Genomic DNA, 23,773 nt, shown 5'->3' with positions numbered 1-23,773 from the left:
GTTCCACTTACCAAGCGCTATGTTTCGTTCGAGATTTTCGCCTGAAGGTGCATAGTGACCAGCGCCAAGTTCCTCCTCGAAATCGGGAACGTCATTACGTAGAATCTCCTGATACCGCTTACTCATGCGCTTCTTCTTTTTCTTCTTCTTATCCTCGTCTAATTCGTCCAGGTCGTTCTCAGTTGGGTCGTGCTTAGCCTTCTCGACCGGTTCCAGCGAGTGTCTGAGACGTTTGAAAATTAGTTCATTTGATAATGAGGTAACGTTCTATTGGGAGTACGAATAAGTTTTGCGGAATTCTCAAAAAGATAATGCAGCATTGAATCACATCGGACCATGCATTGTGACCAAGATGTACTACATAAGGAGATGAGTAAACTTGCTGAAACCGCACTTTTCATTTTTGCGTCGTTGGCTGGAGGGAGGAATTGTTGAAAGTTGATCTAGTTCAAGATTACTTACAACTGGAAGTTGCATCGAAAGACGGAGAAATATTGACGTTGAGCATTCATCATGGCTTCTACATCGAAAGCAATAGGCGCCAGTAATCTGACAACTGCGGATGTAAGTGATTTCACAGTTTAACGTTGAAGTGAATGTTTTTCTAGTGATATATGAGTCATTTATCTTCTAAATTTATATTATAACCTTCAAAATAGGCCCATTTTGAACAATTTTTCCAACGAATAATCGAGTCATCGAAACACTTCTTATAGATACGGATTTGGGAATTGCCTTCAGTTTACGCAACGAATACGTTTTCATGTCTTCAATGTTGTCAAAATGGGACCCACGAAGCAGTATATGAAGTGTACGGTGCCATTCTTGGTCAAAAACACGTTCATAATGATCGATCAATTAGTCGGTGAATTATCGTGGCGCAAAATTCAAGTGTTATTCTTCCACAAATGCAACGAATTTTCGCTCTCAAACGTCTCAAAAGGCAAGGTAATACTCTTAATTGACCGTTTGGCCCTCCGGAAGGAATTCCGAAAAGACAACACCACGAATATCGAAGAAAATAGTCAGCATTACATTCACTTTTGATTAACTCTGAAGAAAATTAATCTTTCCTGGCTGACTAGTGCTGCAATTTTTCTCATACCCAAAACATTAACCACAATATGACGAACGGTCTCGTTAGATATATTTAATTCACGGGCTAGCTCTCTCAGTTGAAGATGTGGATGGTCATTCTTCTCGGCCGTCTTCGAATCCCTTATACCATTCACATACCTGTGTTTTAGGCATAGTTGAGTCACAAGTTAAATGTAGTTTGCAACATTTTCAACGTTTCGGCACAGTAAAATTTTGTTCAAATCATTAAATTTCACACAATATCTTTGATCAATAAAATTATCCACATTAAAAAATCGCCGAGCAAAAAAAGTTAATTTGTTCTCAATGATGTTGTGAACAGGCTAAACGACAGATCGCGCTCAACATTGACATTAAGATTGACAGTAGTACCAACTTGAAAAAAAATTGAAAAATGTTCAGCAGAAAGTTTTAAAATTGCAACCTTCCTGGTATATATTTGACAGAATGTATTGTAGCAGTCGGTGCAAACTTGCGGGGGCGGATTCGGTAGATTCTTTCCGAGAAGAAATAGACAATGAATAAGTAGAATCCACAGTTTTTGTTGTTTCTTCGGTGGCCGGCACTAAGGTTACCTTCCGCTAGGATAACTAGAGGCCCGGTATAAGCCCGGTGAGGCCCTTAAAACCAACTGCGTCGCCAACAAAGACAGATCCTGGTACTTTAACTCCAAGAGAAGTTATGCTTACTGCTGAGCCTCATAAGGCGTTCAAATCCAGTAATCAAACCTCCTCAAGGTGTAAATTATAATCTTGTTGAAGAACTTTTTGAAAACAACGGAGAGAGATGTTATACCTTATTTCCATAAATTGTTCTCTTTTTATGTTTTACGCAGACTTTTCGAACGACCCTCGTACTTAACCCTTTCGCTACGAGCATCGTCTATAGACGACATCCGCGCGAAGAGTTGGCATAGTTGGGAGCGTTATTGTACCATGATAAATGTTAAACGCAAGTGGAACTCGCTTTTGAGTGATTCAACTGAAATGGTTGAACCATTCCAAGATCATGAGTATGTTGCAAAACCAAGTCTATGCCTACAGAAGAGAAACCATTTGATGCAGCGAAACTTTCTCTTCTCTTTTATATTATTATATGCTAGCTGACGCGGCAAACGTTGATCTACCATATAAATTATTTCTAGTGAGTATTTGGATGGTTAAATAAAAATTACTAATGTATACTAAGTGTGTTTTAATGTTAAAACATTCTATAAAATTGATCGAATGTGATCTACAGAATAGAACAAATGAGAATGTGTTTGATGTTTGCTGCCGAGAAGAACGGTGCGCGTTGTCATTCAATAAAGAATCGTGAAACGTTTGTGACTCTTGTGTTCGTACTTGTATTCAGGGTCCAACATTTTCGAAAACGAAACATAAAAATCAACTTTCCTCTCAGTCGCTTCGTTTCGAGCTGGTATATTGCAATATTGAAGCAAATGGTCTACCTCTTCATTCAATTCGACCACTACTCCACCACGACATGTACTTCGTTGCCCTCGTATATAATTTTATTTAAATGTCCACATAAAGTTAAACAAATAATTGATTTCTGATGCAAGAAAATAGTTGCATCGTTAATGGATTCATTTTTTATCTACCGTGAACTCATCTACAATTTATAAATGAGAGAGAGAAACGAATTCAGTCTGAGAGGAGGTCATTTCAATATGCCCCAAAGTTCGTTTTACGGGGAAAAATTAAATGAAATGGTGAAGGTAGATAGCAACGAAAGCTTCCGAACGATTTTAATCTATGTTGACAGAGGAACTGCTGGACGAAGCAAAACACATTTCCAGTTGAATGCGAAGGTTGATGGATTCATAGTTCTTTGGCGACTGGATATGACTTTGCCGAGCCCTACTAGTATTTGACATACCGATGAATGAAGCGCCAAGAAGATGACCATATTGCCAAATGTATTTTTTGCTCTTCGCCGCTTTTGCCATTCTACCGAATACATCCAACAACGTGTGGGACCGATTATGTGCTGTAATGTCATGACAATGCATGCATTTTGGCATGGTAACAGCAAAGGCTGTGTCGGTGTTGCTCATGATTTGTCTTGCTCAAACCTTTGCAGGGGAATGAGGTGGGCCATCATCATTAATTTATAAATGATAACGTCTCGCAATTTAAAGTATTCCTTCTCACGCCGCTTCTGTTGATTGTGTCGTTGGAATTGAACTCACGACTCACATGAAAATCCTTCGAGCACACTCTCTTGTTTGTTTCGTCTTCTCTAAGCTCATGTTCATAATTATTCAAAAAGAGTAATGATGTTCATCTGGCTTCTGGTATCTGGCTTGGAAATAATAGGTGCTTTGCTTAGGCGGCTCAAATTGCCCCCACTATCTGTTTCATCGTCGAATTCCGTAGGAAAAAGTGCTTACGGAAAAGAAGAAGGACAAGTTGGAGCATTCCACTATGATAAGGTTGAAATTCGAGAAAACACTGGTTGAAATGATCGGCCCAAACAAGTGGTACGCAATTACTTGGCAAATCCCGAAGGACTCAAGGAACTGAAAGTTCCACACATGAGTCAAAGCCCACCAAGCGAGTTAAACGGGAAATCATTAGAGCTGCTTCAAATACCTCGGAATCGATGATCATAATCGAAGTTAAACGTTTCTCGGGCGACAATTCGCCAAGTGCTGGTCAGTATTTCTCCACTCGAAATTTGGGGTCGTATCATTAATAAATTTTAAGCAGCTGAAACAGTTGAGATAGCTATCACATCCTTCAGACTGAGTAGCAAGAACTACTTCTGGATTATGCAGGGCTCCGATCTACCTTTTTGGCACAAATATTGACGGAAACAGTTGACGTAGCAGCAGGATAATTACACTTTTCATTCGATCAAGGAAACAATGAATAAGGCAAGAAAATAAATTCCTCGGACTTAAATTCAGTGGAAAACCTGTGGGAATCCTAGTTCGAAGAATTTAAGCCTAGGTGTTCACAGTTCTATGCACAGTTCTATTGTAAATTAGCTCAAGCTTGTGTTTTCAGAGCCGTGGGCAAACATCGAAATCTGTCCTGTAAAAAAATGCGTTACTTATAATTAGTGGCGTTACCAATAACCTTAGATTCAATTGAGCCTAACATTGAAGTTCCATCGCCCCAAATATGTCTAAAGACATGATAAAGTGATCTTACAGTAAAACAATGTTCGGTCACATGTTACAAAATACATTAGTGGATCCTTCCTGACATTTTTCCTTTCGACTATCACATACCCTTTCTGTTGAACATGATCTCATGACTTCATATGAAAAAGTAAAACATTGGGTCGCTTCAAAAGGGATTTTTTTAACGAAAAAATCTTTCGTTGTCTGAAAGGTGCGGAAAAGTCACTAACACAAACAAAACTTATTTGAATCCCCAAATGCATGCAAGGCGCAACTTACTGGCTGTGGTCATATTCGGCCTTTTCCTTCTTCACCGCAACCCGTTTGGCTTTGTCTTTCATGTCACCTCGTACATCGTCATTGATTTCATTCTCCTTTAGCGGATCTGATTCGTCATCGACGGATTCTTTGAGTTTGTCTAAAGTCCGGCGCATCTTTTCGATGCTATAAGCAGTCGCAAGACGTGAAACAACTTTGTCCTTCAGCTTCTGTAACTCACTCGGTTCAATTAGTCCTTCTGCAATTAAGAAATTTTTTTTTTCAAATTATTCCAAAGTTTGAAGCATCTAAATTGTATACCTTCATGGTCCCCGGTGTACTTTACAGTCTGATCCAAAATCAGATCCTCGATCGTCTTCAGCTTCCGATCCATGTTCTCAAGCTTCTCCTGGTTCAGACTCTTCTTCCGACGCTCATCATCGTACGACTTGTATGAACTCATTGCATGCGGCGCGTAACCCCAGCTTCTTTTTTTCCTCCGATCCATTCCGAAGTACTTGTTCCACTGAATTGATTTCTTCGCCTGGAATTCCCCAATATCTCCCGGAATGATTTGATCCTCCTTCACCACTTCGAGGTTCGATCGCTTTCTAATGGAACGTTTCTTCTTGTCCTCGTCTTCTCCCTCGAATTCCTCGCTGGATTCCGTGTGCTCGTGGTCATGTTCATGATCATGCTCCTGTTCATGCTCATGGTCATGCTCATCTTCATCGTGTCCCTCCTCCGAACTACGCTCCTCGTGCTCTCCGTCATGATCGTGTTCCCCACTGGCGTCTCGCTTCTCGTGCGATTTAGTTTCGTTAGCTTTGGTCTGTTTCTTTTCTACTTCCGGCCCGCTGGATCGCTTTTTCTTTTCCTCGGGTGATCCAAACAGAGCCTGCAGATCTTTGGCGACTTTCTCGTCCGTTTCGGCTGCTGCGATCGGTTCCGGTTTGGGCGACCGCTTGATTACCGGGAATCGCTTCTTGCGGGATGCTGGCAACCACGGTAGTATTGGCATCGTGCGTTTCTTTTCCTCCATCGGTGGTCCGTAGTAGATGGCTGTCGCTTCCGAATCGGATGACAGCGGGAAACCCTGGCGTTTCTCGTAATATAGTGGGTTTCCGGTGTCGCCGGGGTGGTCTTCGTCGAAAAGCTCCTGCTCAATCTCGTTTTCCTCCTGCTGATATTTGTCCCAGAGTTGGCGCAGCCGACCCACATATTTTTCCTCTCGTTCGAGATTTGCCTGGTGGTCTATTTCCTTCAGGAAGTCGGACGATAAGTCCGGACGCTGGTAGGGTTTCTCTATTTGTCGCTCTCTGAATGCGGTCGGATACGAGGGCAGTTCACCCATGGCTGCAAAAAATAATTGTGTTCTATATTTCGCTTTTTATTGGCGGATTTTTTAAACGTTTTTATGTTGCTGGAAACTCATGCGTGCGTGTGTGATTTTAGGGTGGGTAGAAGTGAAAGCATAACCGTCAAGCATAAAAGGAAATCCCAGCTTCCACTTGACTTCACTTGCTCCATTCATTGTAAGTAAAGCGAGCCTAAATTTAAGTGCTCTCAAAAATTGAGTGCATTTAGGTGTTAAATGTGAGAAATAGTTGCGTATTGTGTTGTTGTGGTAATGATTGTCATTAACATCAACAAAAATCAACGAACCATCTCTTTCACGGAAAATCGATCGCTTCCGAGCCTCCAAATCGTACGGGTCATAGGAGCCCTCTTCTTGCTCTTCGTCCCGTCGCAGATAGTTAGCCAGAATTTTATTCATCCGTTGCCGATTGGGTCGATATGTTGGTTGATCATCAGATGCTGCACATGACGTGGCATGGAATAAAAAGAGAAAAATCGAACTTTTGTTTAGTAATGCTTTTGCTTGTGAATTTGACATTCGATGACTGCAGGGGGCCATGAAATAAGCAGATACTTACGCTCCATCCAGTATCCATCGTCCTCCAGCTGATCCCCACTCGTTTCATCTCGGAGAGCTAGTTGAGCCTCGCGTCGGTGGAGCGCATCCACAGCGGCCTGCGGAGAGAATTATTCAATACGAATCAACATGCTTCTCGCTGCCTCTGATGGATAGTCTTGGAATGGGTGTGGGATACTAACCTGCAAGGAGTAGGGCGAGTGTTGCGAAGCTAGAACCACTCCCACGAACAAAATGAATGAACTATAGACGACTAACAGCGCCATCCTGGGGCCTGGAAGAAGTGATAAAATAGATAAAATATGGTGGATATTTCACGGTCCTCATATTCATGTTTTGAGGTGGGAAAATTGCGAGGAATGTAATAGTAATTGGGTTATATTTATGGTCTATTATGTAACAATACAATGTATTTCGGTATTCAATAACGTTCACTTCATGTTTATGTCGATGTTGTCTTGGGTGCCGATTCATCCGTCAGCAACATGTTGTCATAAGGTGGAAGTAATCTTACCATGCCATTTTGGAGGAATCTATAGGTACTTATTTTTTCATTGAATTATTCCCAATGCTCTCTTTATAATTTCTATTTGGTACCCTTTTAAATATGGATAGCTGGAAACATGACAATCGTTAAATTTTCCATTTACTTCCAATAGTAATTATGCTCAAATAAGATCAGAATAAAGTTTTAGAAGTAAAGAAAACTCTATCCACGTTTCAAACTGAAACTATGTCGAAATTTAATTGATAACTAGCTCAGAGACAGTATGTACTTTAACAGTATGTTTGGTGCATTAATTGAAACATGTGTATCTACAGCATTACATACATCAAGTTCGGTTTTAAAGTAGGTCAAATATTTACCAAATTTATTTAATCAAATTATTGAATAATGGTTTTTTATTCCGCGGAGGCCTCGAGTGGTGTATACGAATAATTGATTGATTGACTTTTTCAGGACAATAAAAATAAATATGACAATACAACGTAATATTTTAGCTATTGTGGGTGTAAAGTAAGAGAATATCATCAGAAAAACATAGCAGGGTGTATAGGTTTCCTATAATTTCAAGAGAAATATTTTTCCCTATGGACCATAATAGTAAATTAACGAAGAGTTAGGTTTATTATATTGGTATTTCATTTATTGCTTTGTAATACAAAAATTATCAGAATAGTAAAAAAAATGGTATGGTATTCTACGAAACAATTTCATTTACTTGTGAAGCATAAGTGGACATTGCACATAGCACATTTATTGTGTGGTCTTTGTTAAGTCAGACCGGACCATGTTTGACAGTTCGTTTTTTTATTCGTTCAGAAACACATTTGCTTCCTTGGACATACGTTTTATTTTGACATTCAGTAAAAAAAAATATCGATTCAATAATAATTGAACAATTCATAACGATTTTTGTAGAAGGGAAAAATCTTTCCCTTGGGCGTGAAAGGGTTAACAAACGCTATACGATTCAATGTGAAGTAATCAAAAATCAACCAGAATTTAAGTTTATGTTAATGGAAGTGAAATTCAATTTATTAGGCTGTCAAAAAAGTACTGCGGTATTTCCGCGAGGTGTCGTTGTAAGCGCGTAGTTCTAGTTGTATTCATTGTATCGAGTCGTACTATAGCTTGTTGGAAATGTATTTTTGCGCGCTAGTCCTTGAGAGTGTTTTGTTTGGTTAAGTCGTTCGTGAGTTATAGTTTCGCAAATATGGAGCAAAATAAAGAGAAAATCCGACATATTTTACAGTACTACTATGACAAAGGCAAAAATGCATCTCAAGCTGCCAATAAAATTTGTGAAGTTTATGGACCCGATACAGTTTCCATTTACACCGCACAACGATGGTTTCAACGTTTTCGTTCTGGTGTAGAGGTCGTCGAAGAAGCGCCACGCGCCGGAAGGCCTGTCGTCGAAAATTGCGACAAAATCGCTGAATTAGCCGAGAAAGTCCGGCATAGTAGCAGCCGTAGCATCGGCCAAGAGCTGGGGATAAGTCATCAAACCGTTATTAACCATTTGAAGAAGCTTGGATTCACAAAGAAGCTCGATGTATGGGTGCCACACACGTTGACGCAAAAAAACATCTTTGACCGTATCGACGCATGTGAATCGCTGCTGAATCGCAACAAAATCGACCCGTTTCTGAAGCGGATGGTGACTGGCGATGAAAAGTGGGTCACTTACGACAACGTGAAGCGCAAACGGTCGTGGTCGAAGCCCGCTGAAGCGGCTCAGACGGTGGCCAAGCCCTCATTAACGGCCAGGAAGGTTCTGCTGTGTGTTTGGTGGGATTGTCAAGGAATAATCTATTATGAGCTGCTTCCCTATGGCCAAACGCTCAATTCGGACCTGTACTGCCAACAACTGGACCGCTTGAAAGTAGCACTCATGAAGAAGAGGCCATCTTTGATAAACAGAGGCCGCATTGTCTTCCATCAGGACAACGCCAGGCCACACACTTCTTTGGTGACGCGCCAGAAGCTCCGGGAGCTCGGATGGGAGGTTCTTTTGCATCCGCCGTATAGTCCGGACCTTGCACCAAGTGACTACCACCTGTTTTTGTCCATGGCGAACGAGTTAGGTAGTCAGAAGTTAGCCACAAACGAGGCCTGTAAAAATTGGCTATCCGAGTTTTTTGCCAATAAGGAAGTGAGCATCTATAACAGGGGTATTATGAAGTTGGCATCTCGTTGGGAACAAGTCATCGAACAAAACGGCGCATATTTGACTTAAAACAGATGATTGTAACTAATTTTATGAACAAATGAAAATTCAAAAAAAATACCGCAGGACTTTTTTGACAGCCTAATATGTCGGCGAATGGTTTCCAGCGAAACAAACATTTTTTTAATGTAATAGAATCCACAATTTGCCTGACAGATGGGTGAAATACGTTCAATAAAACGGTGATTAATTAAGGTTAAAATATTTCTGTCGACGTTAGTTGAAAAATTCCGTTCCTAACAACATCACCGATCTTCACTGTTTGTTCGAATACTGTGGACTAGCTGACCATGACAAAGTCCGGTCACGGTCGCCATATAACGGTCTTTGGATGGTTACGTGGTTAACAACACTGATCTTCACACTCTACCGGTATTACTGGCGCAGGTTACTATTACTATTACTATTACTATTACTATTACTATTACTATTACTATTACTATTACTATTACTATTACTATTACTATTACTATTACTATTACTATTACTATTACTATTACTATTACTATTACTATTACTATTACTATTACTATTACTATTACTATTACTATTACTATTACTATTACTATTACTATTACTATTACTATTACTATTACTATTACTATTACTATTACTATTACTATTACTATTACTATTACTATTACTATTACTATTACTATTACTATTACTATTACTATTACTATTACTATTACTATTACTATTACTATTACTATTACTATTACTATTACTATTACTATTACTATTACTATTACTATTACTATTACTATTACTATTACTATTACTATTACTATTACTATTACTATTACTATTACTATTACTATTACTATTACTATTACTATTACTATTACTATTACTATTACTATTACTATTACTATTACTATTACTATTACTATTACTATTGTTATTTCTGCAAGCTCTCTCCAAGAATTGGGATGGCAATGTTTTGAATTATAGAGATTCCAACTTCGGAAAGATTAACCTCTAAACTAAAAAGTTATTCGTTAAATTTCTATGGATTCAAAAAATATATTCGAGGTAATAAAACTCATTTTTATAATGTTTTGCCGGGAGACAGCTTGTGAGAATTTAGGATTGTGATTTCTGTTGGCTTTTTCCGATCGATCATTCAACTTTCGTGAATTCGAGCATTGTAAGGCAAGTGAGTTGTACGAAAGAGTTCTTTGGACACCACAATTCGATTTTTTTCTGAACTTTTCTGCTCTGATGTATCATGCTGCATCATGAACATCCTTTCCGGCACAAAATTATAAAATTGGGTACTCGAAAAATTGTAAATTCGCACAACGAGAGCTTCTCGAAACACATTTTTTTGGCCAATGAATTTGAACTCATTTGAAAATATTCCGACTGTTCTCACGTGTGTTGCCAACTTGCTTGGAAGCAAGGTCGCCAATAATGTTTTCCAATAAACTGGAGTGCCAAGCTTAACAGTTATTGAGTCTTCAAATTAGTGAATAGGTCTCTGATCATAATAATTTCGGTTTGTAGTGAACTAAGTGTACTCCCTCTCAGACTGCCATCCCTGAAGACAGTTCTAAGTTTGTTCTAAATCTCAATAAAAATAATAGATTGTTGATTGCATGTAACTCTCACCCCTATTCTGCTAGTATTGGAATAATCTCAATACACTTACAAAAATTTACTTATTATAATATAAATCATTATCAGAAAAAAAGTTCTAAATTTCTGGTAGAAAACATGATACACTGTTAAGTAGGATTTTTTTTTCAACCAGCAATAATCGCACCTCAGTAAAACCTCATTGGTAACCAAATTATCGCCAATGCTCAAAGCTAAATAGGATATTTATTCTAAACGAAAAACTTAATATTCGTTCAAAATTTTTATTTTAAAATGTGTTTATTTTTTTCTCACATTTAACGCTCTATTTGAACCTTGGACATGCAGTTTCTCTTGATTTTGTATTTTATAATAAAGAGTCGAATATCCGGCTATCCGGCCTCAAAGCTGGCCCGATATCCGGTATCCGGCCAAGCCACTACACGTTTCATCACTAGTTAAGACTACTATTAAACTATTTGACTGGATAAAAAAAATTAAACGAATCCAGTTTGAACTGGAACATTGACAACCCTGCTTGGAAGCATTCCATTCCGATTGTATATATTGTACTTTAACCTCTTGAAAAGTCAGAGAGATGGCACTTCTTGCCCGTATCGATGTTATGTTTAGATAGAGTTGTAATCTTTAAAATAAATTGAAATAGGGGTTTTACTTACATTCTCCTATTCTACAGGCGTAACTCCGTTATATTACTATTTGCTCCGCATTTTGAAGATATGGTGGAAAAAAGATTTTATTCAAATGAGGATTGTCCCACGTCAATATTAGAAGTACCATGGAGATAATTTTTTTCTTGGTGTTAAAAAGTGCGGATTATGTACCCACGAATGTTCTGCTCAGAATCGCATAGATTGTTGGTGGTTTAATCGCGGTTTAATCCCATTGCGATTTTCCAAGAGTATGCTAGCCATACGCGTCTAGCAAAGTATTAAAGTGGAAGTAAACTTTGAAATATGAGAATTCATGAATTGACTGGCAGATGTGAAAAATCTGCAGCTTCCAATGAGCACATTTAGTTTTAATGACAAAACTTCGATTGCATATGGATACACCTTGTATTAGGGAGAGAATGATCGGTGCTTGAATATTTCACTTCATTCCTATTGTACATATTGTTCTTAAAACTATATATACTTGACTAGCTGAATACTAATCAATCAATAATAACGTCGGGCAAATATTTTGTCAATGATGTTTGAAGTTCTCGAGAAAAGCAATCGAAGTTACTCTGAATACCGATGAAACACTTCTAAACATATTTCATTCGAAGCTTAGTGCTTATAGACAATGATATAGAGGGTGTTGTCTATTATAACCTTACCAAATCATGGATAAGTAGAAAGCTATTTGTTGATTTATCGATCATTTGAAGAAATGGATTTGTGGTTCCAGATTCGCGGTTGGAAAATTTATCCATCTTGTAACACAGGGCTTGCTACGCCCAGCTGCCCGCATGTACTCCTTCTTTTCCCTCCCAGGGTCGGCTCAATTCCAGTCAAATTAGGTTTCTCGGAAAAGGGAAAACAGCACGTTATAGATTCCTAAAGAGACGGTCTTTATTCTATTTATTGTCTGCCCTAATTCCCTAACTCCTACTCAGATTTACAAATACTCACATGTGTGTATTGTGTCGTGTCAGGGCCCGCCGCTGGTTCTGCCGCGCTCCTGCGTTGCCTCGGCTTTCGGCGTAGGTTCTGACCGCCGCTGATACTCCCTCGTTCCTGCGTTGGTTCTCCTGTTTGGCGGAGATTCGGATCGTCGCCGCCTTGTCCTCTCGTTCGTCGTTCAGGGTGCCGGTACGGATCCTCGGCCACGCCACACCGCGCTCTGGGGTTTTGACGATAATGCCAACCCTCACGACTCAACCTCTTCGACACTACGGTGCGCCACTGTACGCGACCGCCACAAACCGCTAGTTTGGTTTAGGTTTGTGCGGAATGATACTTCCTTCTTTGTGAAAGGACTTCGTAGAAACTACAATTCCACCGAATCGTCGCGGATTTATTATTACACGTCTAGTCTCTATCGAGTGGTTCAGACAAGTCCCGCCTCGCTCCAACCGGAACCTCTACGACCCGCCAAATCCGGGTTGGTTTTCATCGCCTTCAGCACTACCAACCGCAGCGATGTTTTAATGTGTCGTGTAATGTTGTTTGTGCTGTATATAATCCTTAATTCGTGTTGTGTATGACTAAGTGCCGTCTTTCTTTTAACCCTTAAATAGCTATTTTTTAATCTGTCATTTCAATTTTATTTTAGGTTTTTTTATCGAAATATAGTTTAGGAAATAAGTATATGTTTTTTAATTTTATGCGAAGGACCCTATTTAGCTATTTTTTCTATAAATGTGTGTTTTCTCCTTTTTTTGTTCTTAATCAATACCAAGGGCGGGATAAACTTCAACAGACAGCAAGACCCAACAAGTGACTTGTCACACTACCGCACCGCTCGAGTGAAAAAAATATTAATGAAATTAATATTTTTTTTTTAAGGAAAACCTCTAATAATCATTACAGTGCCGCACCTGTACCAGTAATCATCAATTACTAAACAAGTAAAACAATCTTCAATACTAATAGCAAACAAAAAAAACGAACAATCAGCGGACAAATGAACCGCATAATTAAAGACAAGTATAACAATAGTAGCAAACTCCTTTTAACTTAACCAAGAGACATGAGAATAACAAATAAATTAAATGCAGAACAATATTTCATAAATATTACGTTGATAAATAACAAAAAAAAATATAAAAAGTATTTAATATTAAATTAATATAATATTAAATATTAATTATTAATATTAAATTAAAAAAAACAAGTATTTAATATTAAATTGTCTTTCATTGTACCGGTACAAAATATGCTAATCATTAAGTCATGTAAGTCATGAACTTTTAATCGGTGCAATATAGTTTATTATCACACGCGGAGTCCGTTCTTAGAGTTTAATTACTGGAGAGCAATAGACAATCTATTACACCACCGCGACGTACTAGAGCAATACGGATAGGTTAGCTATGGATTCATGCGATTCGGTTCGGTTTACAAATCAATTATACGCGCGTCTGTGAGAACGTATGCTATCTAGATTTATGAAATTATTGGCCAAAGATCATTTCGTAATGGTTCATCTCACAATTTTATTCGAGTAATTCGTAAACAGAAGCAAATCAACTTCTGTATTTATGGGTTGTTGGAAATTTATCAGGTTAGTGTGCTGATCGTAAGTTGATCACAATACTTCACTTCATTTTAAATCACCCACATCCCAGACGACCTTGAAGGCTACGTCCTTGGATATTGTAAAAGTGTGTGTGATGGCGTTAGTTCTATTGTATTGAGGCTATCGAAGATTTGTCTATCGCGTCGTCTAATTAACTCTGGCTGGTACGCGTTCATTCCTAGCATTACTGCTCTACTATTGGTACCACAACGATTAGATTTTTTTTGATAATCATATATGGAAGGTAAGTATGCATTATTTGGCACAGTAAAATTATTCTATTGAAATTAATTATATAATAGTTTTAATATTTTCTTAATTTTTCAGATTCCGGATTTATGCGCATCTTACGCTTGAATGGAGGACACTAATATGGCTATGGAAATGTTCCATATTTTTCTTATTTCCATTATTTCCTGGAAAATAATAAGTTTACTGGACAATATTTGTTTAACTGAGTCGAATAAGCAAATATCCACGAGAGATAAATTACCATGGGTATAGTTTTTAAATTCGGCTCACAATTTTACACACGCTACATGGCGGAAATATAAATTATTCATTTCATTTTCAGGCTTTTAAATCACTTGCTGAGAAAACACCGAGGTTTCTCCCTTTAAGATCTGCAACTTCATAGGAACTGGATCCTTTTCGAGAAAGAATAACGCAGGGTTCATACACTTCACCTAATTTGGCGTTGAAATTATCCCTTGCTGAGGATTGACGGAAAGTCCTTTTATAGACACGTTGACCTATATCGAAAATCGGTGAGTAGCGTTTATGTCTTAAATCATATTTCTTTCTAGTAGTGAGCTCGCTTTAAATGAATAGTCACATTTTCGTAAACAGTTTTACTGATTGTTTTCAATCGCTTTAATCTCTCCTCTGGAGAGCAATCATCTTCATCTTGTAGTAGATATTCGGTTCCTTTCGTCACGATTTCGTGTCCGAAGATCACTCGATAAGGTGTATATTTTGTAGTGGAGTGGATTGTGTTACTCAACACAAATTCCACTTCAGATATTTTCGTATCCCATACTCTTTGATTTTCCCGTACGTAGCTCCTAATCATCGCATTGATCGTGCGGTTTAGTCGTTCTGTGGGATTTGCTTGGCTATGATGCCTCGCACTGGCCCAATGTTGGATTTCATATTTATTGAGCATTTCTTGAAATTCTTTAGATAGAAATGTTGTTGCATTGTCGGTTATTATAAATTGGGGAACAGACAACCGTCTGAACCACAATTGTTCAACGTTTCCACAAACGCTGCTTGAAGAAAATTTCCGAACAGGAATCAAAAGACAGTATTTTGAAAATACGTCCATGAGAACAAGCAAATGGGTATTGCCTCGAGCACTTCTCGGGAGAGATTGGATGTAATCCATTGTGAGAATCTGGAAAGGTCCAGTCGTAACACGCTGGTTGCCCATTTCGGGAACAACAGACGTTGTCGAATGCTTGATCCGTTTGCAAATATCGCAATTCAGTACATATTTCTTTATGTCCGCTACGTGGCCAATAATAACGCTTTTTGATTTTCTCAACCGTCTTTTCATATCCAATATGGAATGAATTATCGTGTTCTTTAATCAGAATGTCCTGTCGCGACGATTCTGGAACACACAATTTCCAATCGAAGGTGTAATCTAAAACATCCGATTGCGAGGAAACAAGCTTATAAAGCTTTCCCTTTTCAAGCTTAAAGTCAATGTACTTCTCGGGTTCACGCTGAATTGAAATGAACAGTCGAGAGTACCAATTATCTCTGGTTTCTATCTCTGAGATCTCCAATGACCTTGACAAAGCGTCTGGTACAACGTTCTCTATCCCTTTACGATGTTTGAGCACCATATCGTACTGCTGAAGTTCGATGCTCCACCGCGACAATCTAGAGGACGTCCTCCACTTCGAACGCATTATGAAGGTCAAGGCTGACGAGTCAGTCACCAGAGTGAATTGAGTACCCTCGATGTAACACCGAAATTTATCTATACATCTGAGAGCTGCCAACCCTTCCTTTTCTGCGGCATGGTAATTGAGCTCAGCTCCTTTCAATTTTTCAGAATGGTATGCAATCACCTTCTCATCACCATTCTGTACCTGTGTCAAAACACCCGCTATGGCATGATCGCTAGCGTCTGTTTGCACAGTGAACTGTAGTCCAAAATCGGGGTTCGCCATAACTGGGGCGCTAATCATTTTTTCTTTAATGGCTCGGAATGACTTATCGGCTTCATTCGTCCACGTCACTGTCTTTGGTCGGTTTTTGAGCAAATCAGTAAGCGGGACGGTAAGTGCACTAAATTGGTCAATGAACCGTCGGTAATAATTGACCATACCGAGGAATCTGCGTAGTGCACGAACGGATTTGGGCACCTCATACGCAACAATCGCATGTACGCGATCGGGATTGGGTCTTATACCGTCTTTGGATAGGATGTATCCTAAATAAGGCAATTCCGGCAAACAAAATTTTGACTTCTCTAAATTTATTCGTAAGTCTGCAATTCGCAAACGTTTAGCTAGCTCTTCTCAATTTTTGATGTGTTCTTGGAAGGTTCTACTAGCGACAACAATGTCGTCCAAATATACAAAAATATTAGGTTCGAGTTCTCCAAATCCCAATACTCTGTCCATTAATTTGCTCAATGTCGCAGGACTATTCATTAGTCCGAATCCATTGTGCAGTCTTTTGAACTGGAATAGTCCTCGTCCAGGGATCGAAAAGGCTGTGTATGGACGAGATTCCACACTAAGGGGAATTTGAAGAAATGCTTGACTAAGGTCAATGGTTGTCAAATACTTGAATGATCCTAATCGACTTAGGATGCGATTCTGATGAGGAAGTGGATAAGCATCACGTTTCGTACGCTCGTTTAATTTCCTCGCATCGAGACATAGCCTCACATCTTTGCTACCTCGCTTCGCAACTGGGACCACAGGTTGTGCCCATTCTGATCGTGATGATTCAACAATATCGTCTATGATCATGTTATCTAATGCTCGATGGATTTTACGTTGTGTTTCAGGGCTCCATGGGTATGGGTTTTTCCGTATTGGAGGTTGGTTTCGAAACTCATCTTTGATTTCAATAGAGTGTGCGAGTAATTTAGTACAACCTATATCTCCAGGAGTGGGTACTAAAAATAACTTTTTGACTTCGTTCAGTTCTTCTTGCTCTCTGAGTGATAATTCATCTTCTCCGTGATCTTCGATTTCATCTATCACTTCAATGAATGAATCTCGGAGTGATGGGTAAATTCCGAATTCGTCCCAAAACGACATGCCTAGATAGCATGGTCGCTTTAATGAGGGAGCGAAAACAAACGATACAAATTTCGTTATTCCATTAAATGAAACTGGAATATCAATTTCTCCTAACACTTCTACTGGATGTCCTTCAGCTGTAACTAAGGTTAAATTTGATGGTGTGTATGAAAGAACCAAGTTTGCAATTATTCTTTGGGAACCTCTTCCCAAAATGTTTCTATTTGTACCACTGTCTAGAAGAGCTAAAAGTTTCATCCCTAGCAAATCGATTCTAACAAACGGTCTGTTATCACCGTGTGGGTGGAGAAAAATTGTGTTGACCTCCTCGTCACACTGTGGAACAGACTGTACAGGATAGTAACCGCGTTGTCCAAGGATATTACTTATGTCACTTCTATCAGAATGAGGCCTTTCGGGAAATGAGGTTTGACTACTCTGCCTCATAGAGCAGTCTTCTCGAAGTTTTTTGGTGGACAATAAGGACAGTCCTTTTCTATGAAACCTGGGAAACCACATGTTTCGCAAAATATTCTTTTCTCTTTCACACATTGGTGAAAATTGTGTCCATATTCATGACAGTTAAAACAGGTTCCCTTTTTAATTGGTACATAGGATTTCAAAATTTTCTCGATTGTGTTCAGATTTCTACTCGGACCGGGTTGGGGTTCTTGAAAATGACGTGTTTGTGCTTGGTTCACCGACTGTGATTGTGTGTTCCGATATGACCTTTGTTGTTGAGCGGGGGGAATTTTCTTGTACTCAGAAAATTTGCTCAAAGCTTTGGGATCTCTCTGAGAGTTCTCTCTCTTATTCCACTGTCGGAAATTGTTGTCTCTCCTATCCGTTGCTATCTCATCAACTTGATTTTCATTACGCTTAAACCCTCTCGAGTTTTCTTTCCCAATACGTGTATACCACTGCCAGTTGATGGAATCAAAGTTTTTCCCAAACTCTCGCATTTTAGCGATCGTTGTAATGTTAGCTGCAAGCATTGCATTTTTATACTCGGAACGGAGGTTACGAAAAAGAATCTGGAATCGTTTATTTTCCTCCAATTGGGTAGTCATACTTCGGAAAACACGTGTCATATCTGAATAGTAATCCTGAAATCGCTCTTTCGCTCCTTGTTTTCTAAGATGCGCTTGGCGTTCATAAAAATAATCTAGATCCGGTGGTAAGAATTCTCTCTTCAACTCCGTTACTAGATTATCCCACGTTCTCAATTCATTTTGAGCATTCACCTCCATGTACCACGATCTCGCTCTTCCCAAAAATAAGTGATATGCTGAATTATATAATTCATCATCTGTGTAACCTTCTGATCTCGCATTAAATGCGACTTCACGAAGAAAATCATTCAATCGACGGCCGTTATCCGCACCATCGTATCGAATTTTCCATTTGTGAATTGGAAATCGTTTATTAGCATTTAAATTATCTTGGTTTCGTGGTTGTGGTGACACCTTTTCGGATTGCACAGGATCACATCTTTCTACAATGTCATTTAATTTTGCTTCTACTAATATTTGGTTTTTTATCAACCAATCCAAGAATTGTCTATACGCAAACTTTGGTTTGGAATTCTCGGAATAATGTGACTCTTTCGATTGAATCGATTCGGTCGTTCTATCAAATGGTGTACTATTTTTCAACTGTTCGGATTTCTCTTGTGATTTCACTTTTTTATTATTGATTGTGGGTTCTAATTTCTCCATGCGAGTTAACAACTGTTCCAGAATTTGTTTTAATTGCTTGTTCTCTTCACGAAGCGCACTCACTTCGCTCACTTCTAAATTTCTTTCACCTCCTACCGCTTCCTCAAATAATTCATGTTCAACCTCTTCTTCAAGAGGTGGTAACTCATTCACCCTGCTTTCTCTCGAAGTATTCTCTTCGCCTATACGCTCAGTTTCGCTCTGGAAATTAGGTTGTTCATTTGGAAAATCTGGATTTTCTATCACGATTGCATTTTGTTCATCAGGTAATGCATAGCGCATTCTTAGTAAGCTATTATTTACGATATCGATCTCTGCTCTCCGTACTTCTGGATACGGTGATGCAACAGAGTAAAAACTATTCAAAAGCCTCACACACTGATCTGCTGTTTCTGAAATTGAGTTTTTATCAGGGTCTTCTGTAGCATGAACTTTTGCTCTCAGCATACGAAAGAGTAAATGAAGTAAACGAGACATGAACTTTTGATCAGGAGCTTTTTTATACCGCCTACTTTCTAGAGCATTTCTAATCTCTTGCACTTTCCCTACACACGTTTCGAGTTCATCAATCAATGATTCCCATGCTTTATCATAATCGATTTCTAACTTATTTTCTTCTTTTTCTCGTTTCAGCTCAGCTCTACACTTTCGCTCCAGCGATGCTCTTGAACCTGAGCTGGCATCAATGCGACGGATAATCAACTCGTGATATAATTCATCGTCCAACAAATGCGCGACATTCAACCCAAAGTATTGTGTGATGAAATGTTCCATGGCGAAATGATAATGGCGGAAATTGAATACAAAAGAAATTCTTTTTCACTAAATATTCGAACTGATTTTTTTTTAATAAATTAAGTTTATTCTCTTGTCTTTTTATTCGCGAAAGAAACTAACAAAAAACCGCTCTACGATTGAAGATTAGCACTGTTGAAATACGTTCATCAAAGATCATGCAGTCTCTATATAGAGTTTTGCCAGTTTTTCGCACGCAATTTACGCAATTCGTATCGAAGTGTTTTTTTTATGTTTTTTGCTTAGCAAAGGTGAACTTGGGCTCAATCACCATAATCACCGACAAAAGCAATAATTTTTTATTGGTTTTCCCTTCCCGAGCTAACCTAGAAAAAATGTGGAAATTTTTTCGTTGGTCGCCAATATGTAACACAGGGCTTGCTACGCCCAGCTGCCCGCATGTACTCCTTCTTTTCCCTCCCAGGGTCGGCTCAATTCCAGTCAAATTAGGTTTCTCGGAAAAGGGAAAACAGCACGTTATAGATTCCTAAAGAGACGGTCTTTATTCTATTTATTGTCTGCCCTAATTCCCTAACTCCTACTCAGATTTACAAATACTCACATGTGTGTATTGTGTCGTGTCAGGGCCCGCCGCTGGTTCTGCCGCGCTCCTGCGTTGCCTCGGCTTTCGGCGTAGGTTCTGACCGCCGCTGATACTCCCTCGTTCCTGCGTTGGTTCTCCTGTTTGGCGGAGATTCGGATCGTCGCCGCCTTGTCCTCTCGTTCGTCGTTCAGGGTGCCGGTACGGATCCTCGGCCACGCCACACCGCGCTCTGGGGTTTTGACGATAATGCCAACCCTCACGACTCAACCTCTTCGACACTACGGTGCGCCACTGTACGCGACCGCCACAAACCGCTAGTTTGGTTTAGGTTTGTGCGGAATGATACTTCCTTCTTTGTGAAAGGACTTCGTAGAAACTACAATTCCACCGAATCGTCGTGGATTTATTATTACACGTCTAGTCTCTATCGAGTGGTTCAAACAAAATGTGTTTTTGTAAATTATTTTTTACATTCAACAGGGAAAAAACCAAAACAAAAAGACAACTGAAAAGCAGTGTGAGCGGATGGTGCTGCTTCTCGAGCAAGAGGCGGACATTGCCAAAGGTTTCACCCGAGGAAATTCCGGACCCTTCTGGAATAATCTGGCAGCAGAAGTCAATAGTTTGGAACCGCCTATTCGCGATGGAACTGGGTGGAAAAAGGTATATACTAAAATTAATCGGAAACATATATTTATAGACTCATTTTTTCCCTGGTTTTCTGTGTAGGTCTGGGCGGACTCTAAGTCTGCCCAGCGAAAACTCACTCACAACAAACGGGAGCAAAGGGCAACAGGTGAAGCACCCAATAAAAATATCAATTTGTCCAAGCTGGAGAGGCAGGTAGTTCAATTAACGGGTAACTTGGTTATAATTTCCAACAACTTTTCCAAATGCATCATCATGGTTCATTTTTTGACTCAAGCGTAACTCCCTTTTCAGCGTATCGAATTGAGTAAGAGAAATCTTTGATAATTTATATCTCAAAAAATATGAGTTGTGCCGAAATAGTGTGTTAGAAAGAGTTATCGAGTATTGTTGGCTTAATTTGAAAAAAAAGCACTGAGAAGAAAAATTAGTTGTTTTTTTATTTACAAAATAAAATTTTAATTTGCGATATCAAAAAATATGTATTTTTTTATATTTTTTTAATTTTGTTCATATAAAATAGAAGTCATTTAGAAAATTTAAAAAATGGGCCCAAGATGGTAAAACTATTTTTGACAAAATTTGTGGAACATCGAATTTTTAGGAATTTTCGAAACATCGAATTTTTGTATGTTAGCAATCATTCTTAGCCACAAATTATGAATTCTGATGTGATTTAAAACAAAAAAAGGTTATTATCAATCTCCTCCTAAATGCAACCATTCTCGAGATATTTAAAAAAATATTTCTAATTTATAATCTTTTTGTAGTAAATAATCTCTTTTAATATATTTGTCGTGTTATACCGTCATGTTCATGAAATTTTACGAATTTTCTTATAATTTCCAACATTTTTTTTTGATTGATTGAAGTTTGTATAAAAAAAGATTTTTTAGTTTCGCTACGTTTTGTATTAACCCACATGTCTTCGAATGTTTCGTAACATAACTCCTAAACATATGTCTTTACCATAACGATGTATTTGGAAAAGTTGTTGTAAATTATAAGCGAATTTATAAAATCTCATGAACATGATGGTATAACACGACAAACATATTTAAAGAGCCTGTTTACTATTAAAAAGACAATGAATTACAAATATTTTTTTAAATATCTCGAGAATGGCTACATTTAGAAGGAGATTGATAATAACCTTTTTTGTTTTAAATAACATCAGAATTCATAATTTGTGGCTAAAAATGATTGTTAACATACAAAAATTCGAAGTTTCGAAAATTCCTAAAAATTCAATGTTCCACAAAGTTCGTCAAAAATATTTTTACCATCTTGGGCTATTTTTTTGAATTTTCTACATGACTTTTATTTCGTATGAAAAAATCAAAAAAAATTAAAAAATATGAATTTTGGATATTGCAAATTGAATTTTTATTTTATTTTTTTCCTCAGTGTATATTTTTTTCATTTTCAACCATCAATACACTATAACTCTTTTCAAGACACTATTTCGGTACGACTCATAGTTTTTGAGATATAAATTATCAAAGACTTCTCTTACTAAAATCGATACGCCCTTTTAAAAAGTTACGCTTGAGTCAAAAAATTCCCAATTGTTTTGAAAAATTCATATTTCCTTCAACCCAAACGGAATACACACTTTCATTGGAATCAAAAATACAAGTTTTTAAAATCTGCATTTTTAGGATGATTTCATTTGGAATTGCTGAAAAACGAAATAATCACGAGATGGAGAAAATCGCGCTGGAGAAATCAAAAGTTAAGCGACAAATCCCTGAAACGCAGATTGCGTATATTTCAGAACATTAGAATAATGTTTCAAAATATCAGTGATCTGATAATTTATCTTTATATTGTAACTCAAGTATAGAATATGAAAAAAGTTCTAATCGTATTTTTACATCTTTCCATAGAGAAAAATCTTACTTAATTACGGATTATCTAAAATTCACCATTGTAATCAGGGCTCAAGCCGGCGAGAGGTACACAAAACTTCTCTGGAGTTCATAATACTTTACAGAAGCTCCCAGACAATTCTTGACAGGAATTAACAAGTTAGAACAAGTTAGACGAAATTTAACTCTCATGAGTATTACAATAGTTTATTATGTAAAACAGCTGCATAACATGTGATAACTACCGAGAACGACCATATTCTAAGCATATATAAGGTAAATTTATAATTTGAGCGCATTTAGTAGGATTGTAGTGAAGTTGACTCGCGCCAAGGATTCATCTAAACCGATTTTTTAGTACACCGATTGTCCGTTCGATGATAGCACGACCCAATACATGCCTGCGATTAAAATCGCTCTCTAAACTCCCTTCCTCCGCTGCTATGAATGGCGTTACTAACCAAGGTTCCAATGGATAACCAGCATCACATGAAAACATTGTATCACACAGCATATACAAGTATGTTCAAATATTGTACTTGAACATTACCAAGAATATTAGTGTTTACTTCATCATTTTGGTGAAGCTGCTCAAAGTAAGCTCTTCTTGCATGGCTTACAGGCCCCATATATGAGAGTCATGATTAGACGAAACGAATCCTTTGCTGATCGTGTTGATGAAAAGAGTATTTGTTCATTGATTTGTTAATTCAAATACTAACAATACTTACAATAAGAACGTTGAGACTATAAACTCCCTTCCGATTAAAAAACAAATTTCGATTAAGCTTAGGTGGAATAATTTTTAAGTCGCGCCTTGAAAAATGTGGGCTGTGCTATGGCAATGCGATAATCTTGCCCTGCTCCGCCAAAATCGGTAACAAAGCGGAATCCATTGAACGAGAAAATTTTCTTACAAATTTCTATTACGATTAAAA

At 38.2% G+C, this 23,773-nt stretch overlaps 2 protein-coding genes and 1 non-coding gene across 5 annotated transcripts in view; 1 reads left to right on the top strand and 2 right to left on the bottom strand.

Moving 5' to 3' along the window:
* Positions 1-23,773, bottom strand: part of LOC129771960 (trichohyalin) — a 44,713-nt gene that overhangs the window by 1,582 nt on the left and 19,358 nt on the right. Inside the window, exons 1-7 of one of the 2 annotated variants that reach the window (XM_055776124.1) lie at positions 12,382-12,699; positions 6,608-6,699; positions 6,427-6,523; positions 6,155-6,307; positions 4,811-5,845; positions 4,511-4,748; positions 12-223 (exon numbers count right to left, since the gene is read on the bottom strand). In XM_055776124.1, the coding sequence (XP_055632099.1) occupies positions 12-223; positions 4,511-4,748; positions 4,811-5,845; positions 6,155-6,307; positions 6,427-6,523; positions 6,608-6,691 (1,819 nt within the window). In that variant the 5' untranslated portion in view covers positions 6,692-6,699; positions 12,382-12,699. Of the gene's footprint in view, positions 1-11; positions 224-4,510; positions 4,749-4,810; positions 5,846-6,154; positions 6,308-6,426; positions 6,524-6,607; positions 6,700-12,381; positions 12,700-23,773 lie in introns of those variants that run through there. The other variant, XM_055776123.1, reaches the window with a different exon arrangement.
* LOC129771962 (uncharacterized) lies at positions 271-22,726 on the top strand. 2 transcript variants are annotated; one of them, XM_055776128.1, is made up of 4 exons: positions 271-564; positions 20,797-20,979; positions 21,046-21,159; positions 22,626-22,726. In XM_055776128.1, exons 1-4 carry the CDS (start codon positions 514-516, stop codon positions 22,647-22,649), a joined length of 372 nt encoding a protein of 123 aa, XP_055632103.1. In that variant the 5' UTR covers positions 271-513; the 3' UTR covers positions 22,650-22,726. The 2 variants fall into 2 exon arrangements, with proteins under 2 accessions (XP_055632103.1, XP_055632101.1); XM_055776126.1 differs by lacking the exon at positions 22,626-22,726 and having other exon boundaries at positions 21,046-21,318.
* Positions 10,831-10,976, bottom strand: LOC129772187 (U4 spliceosomal RNA). Its single transcript, XR_008742583.1, has one exon. It is a non-coding gene; the product is annotated as a U4 spliceosomal RNA (small nuclear RNA).

The sequence above is a fragment of the Toxorhynchites rutilus genome, chromosome 2 (assembly GCF_029784135.1).
Source record: "Toxorhynchites rutilus septentrionalis strain SRP chromosome 2, ASM2978413v1, whole genome shotgun sequence".
Classification (NCBI taxonomy): Eukaryota; Metazoa; Arthropoda; class Insecta; order Diptera; family Culicidae; genus Toxorhynchites; species Toxorhynchites rutilus.
The sequence above is the reverse complement of the archived record's forward strand: the minus strand, read 5'-3'. Positions and strand labels throughout refer to the sequence as shown.

What these genes read in the sequence shown, in the direction of transcription:
- LOC129771962 (XM_055776126.1), top strand. Translation starts at nt 514, where the DNA reads ATGGCTTCTACATCGAAAGCAATAGGCGCCAGTAATCTGACAACTGCG. An exon ending in GTAATCTGACAACTGCGGAT is followed by an intron (nt 565 to 20,796) that starts GTAAGTGATTTC and finishes TACATTCAACAG; the next exon opens with GGAAAAAACCAAAACAAAAA. An exon ending in ATGGAACTGGGTGGAAAAAG is followed by an intron (nt 20,980 to 21,045) that starts GTATATACTAAA and finishes TTTTCTGTGTAG; the next exon opens with GTCTGGGCGGACTCTAAGTC.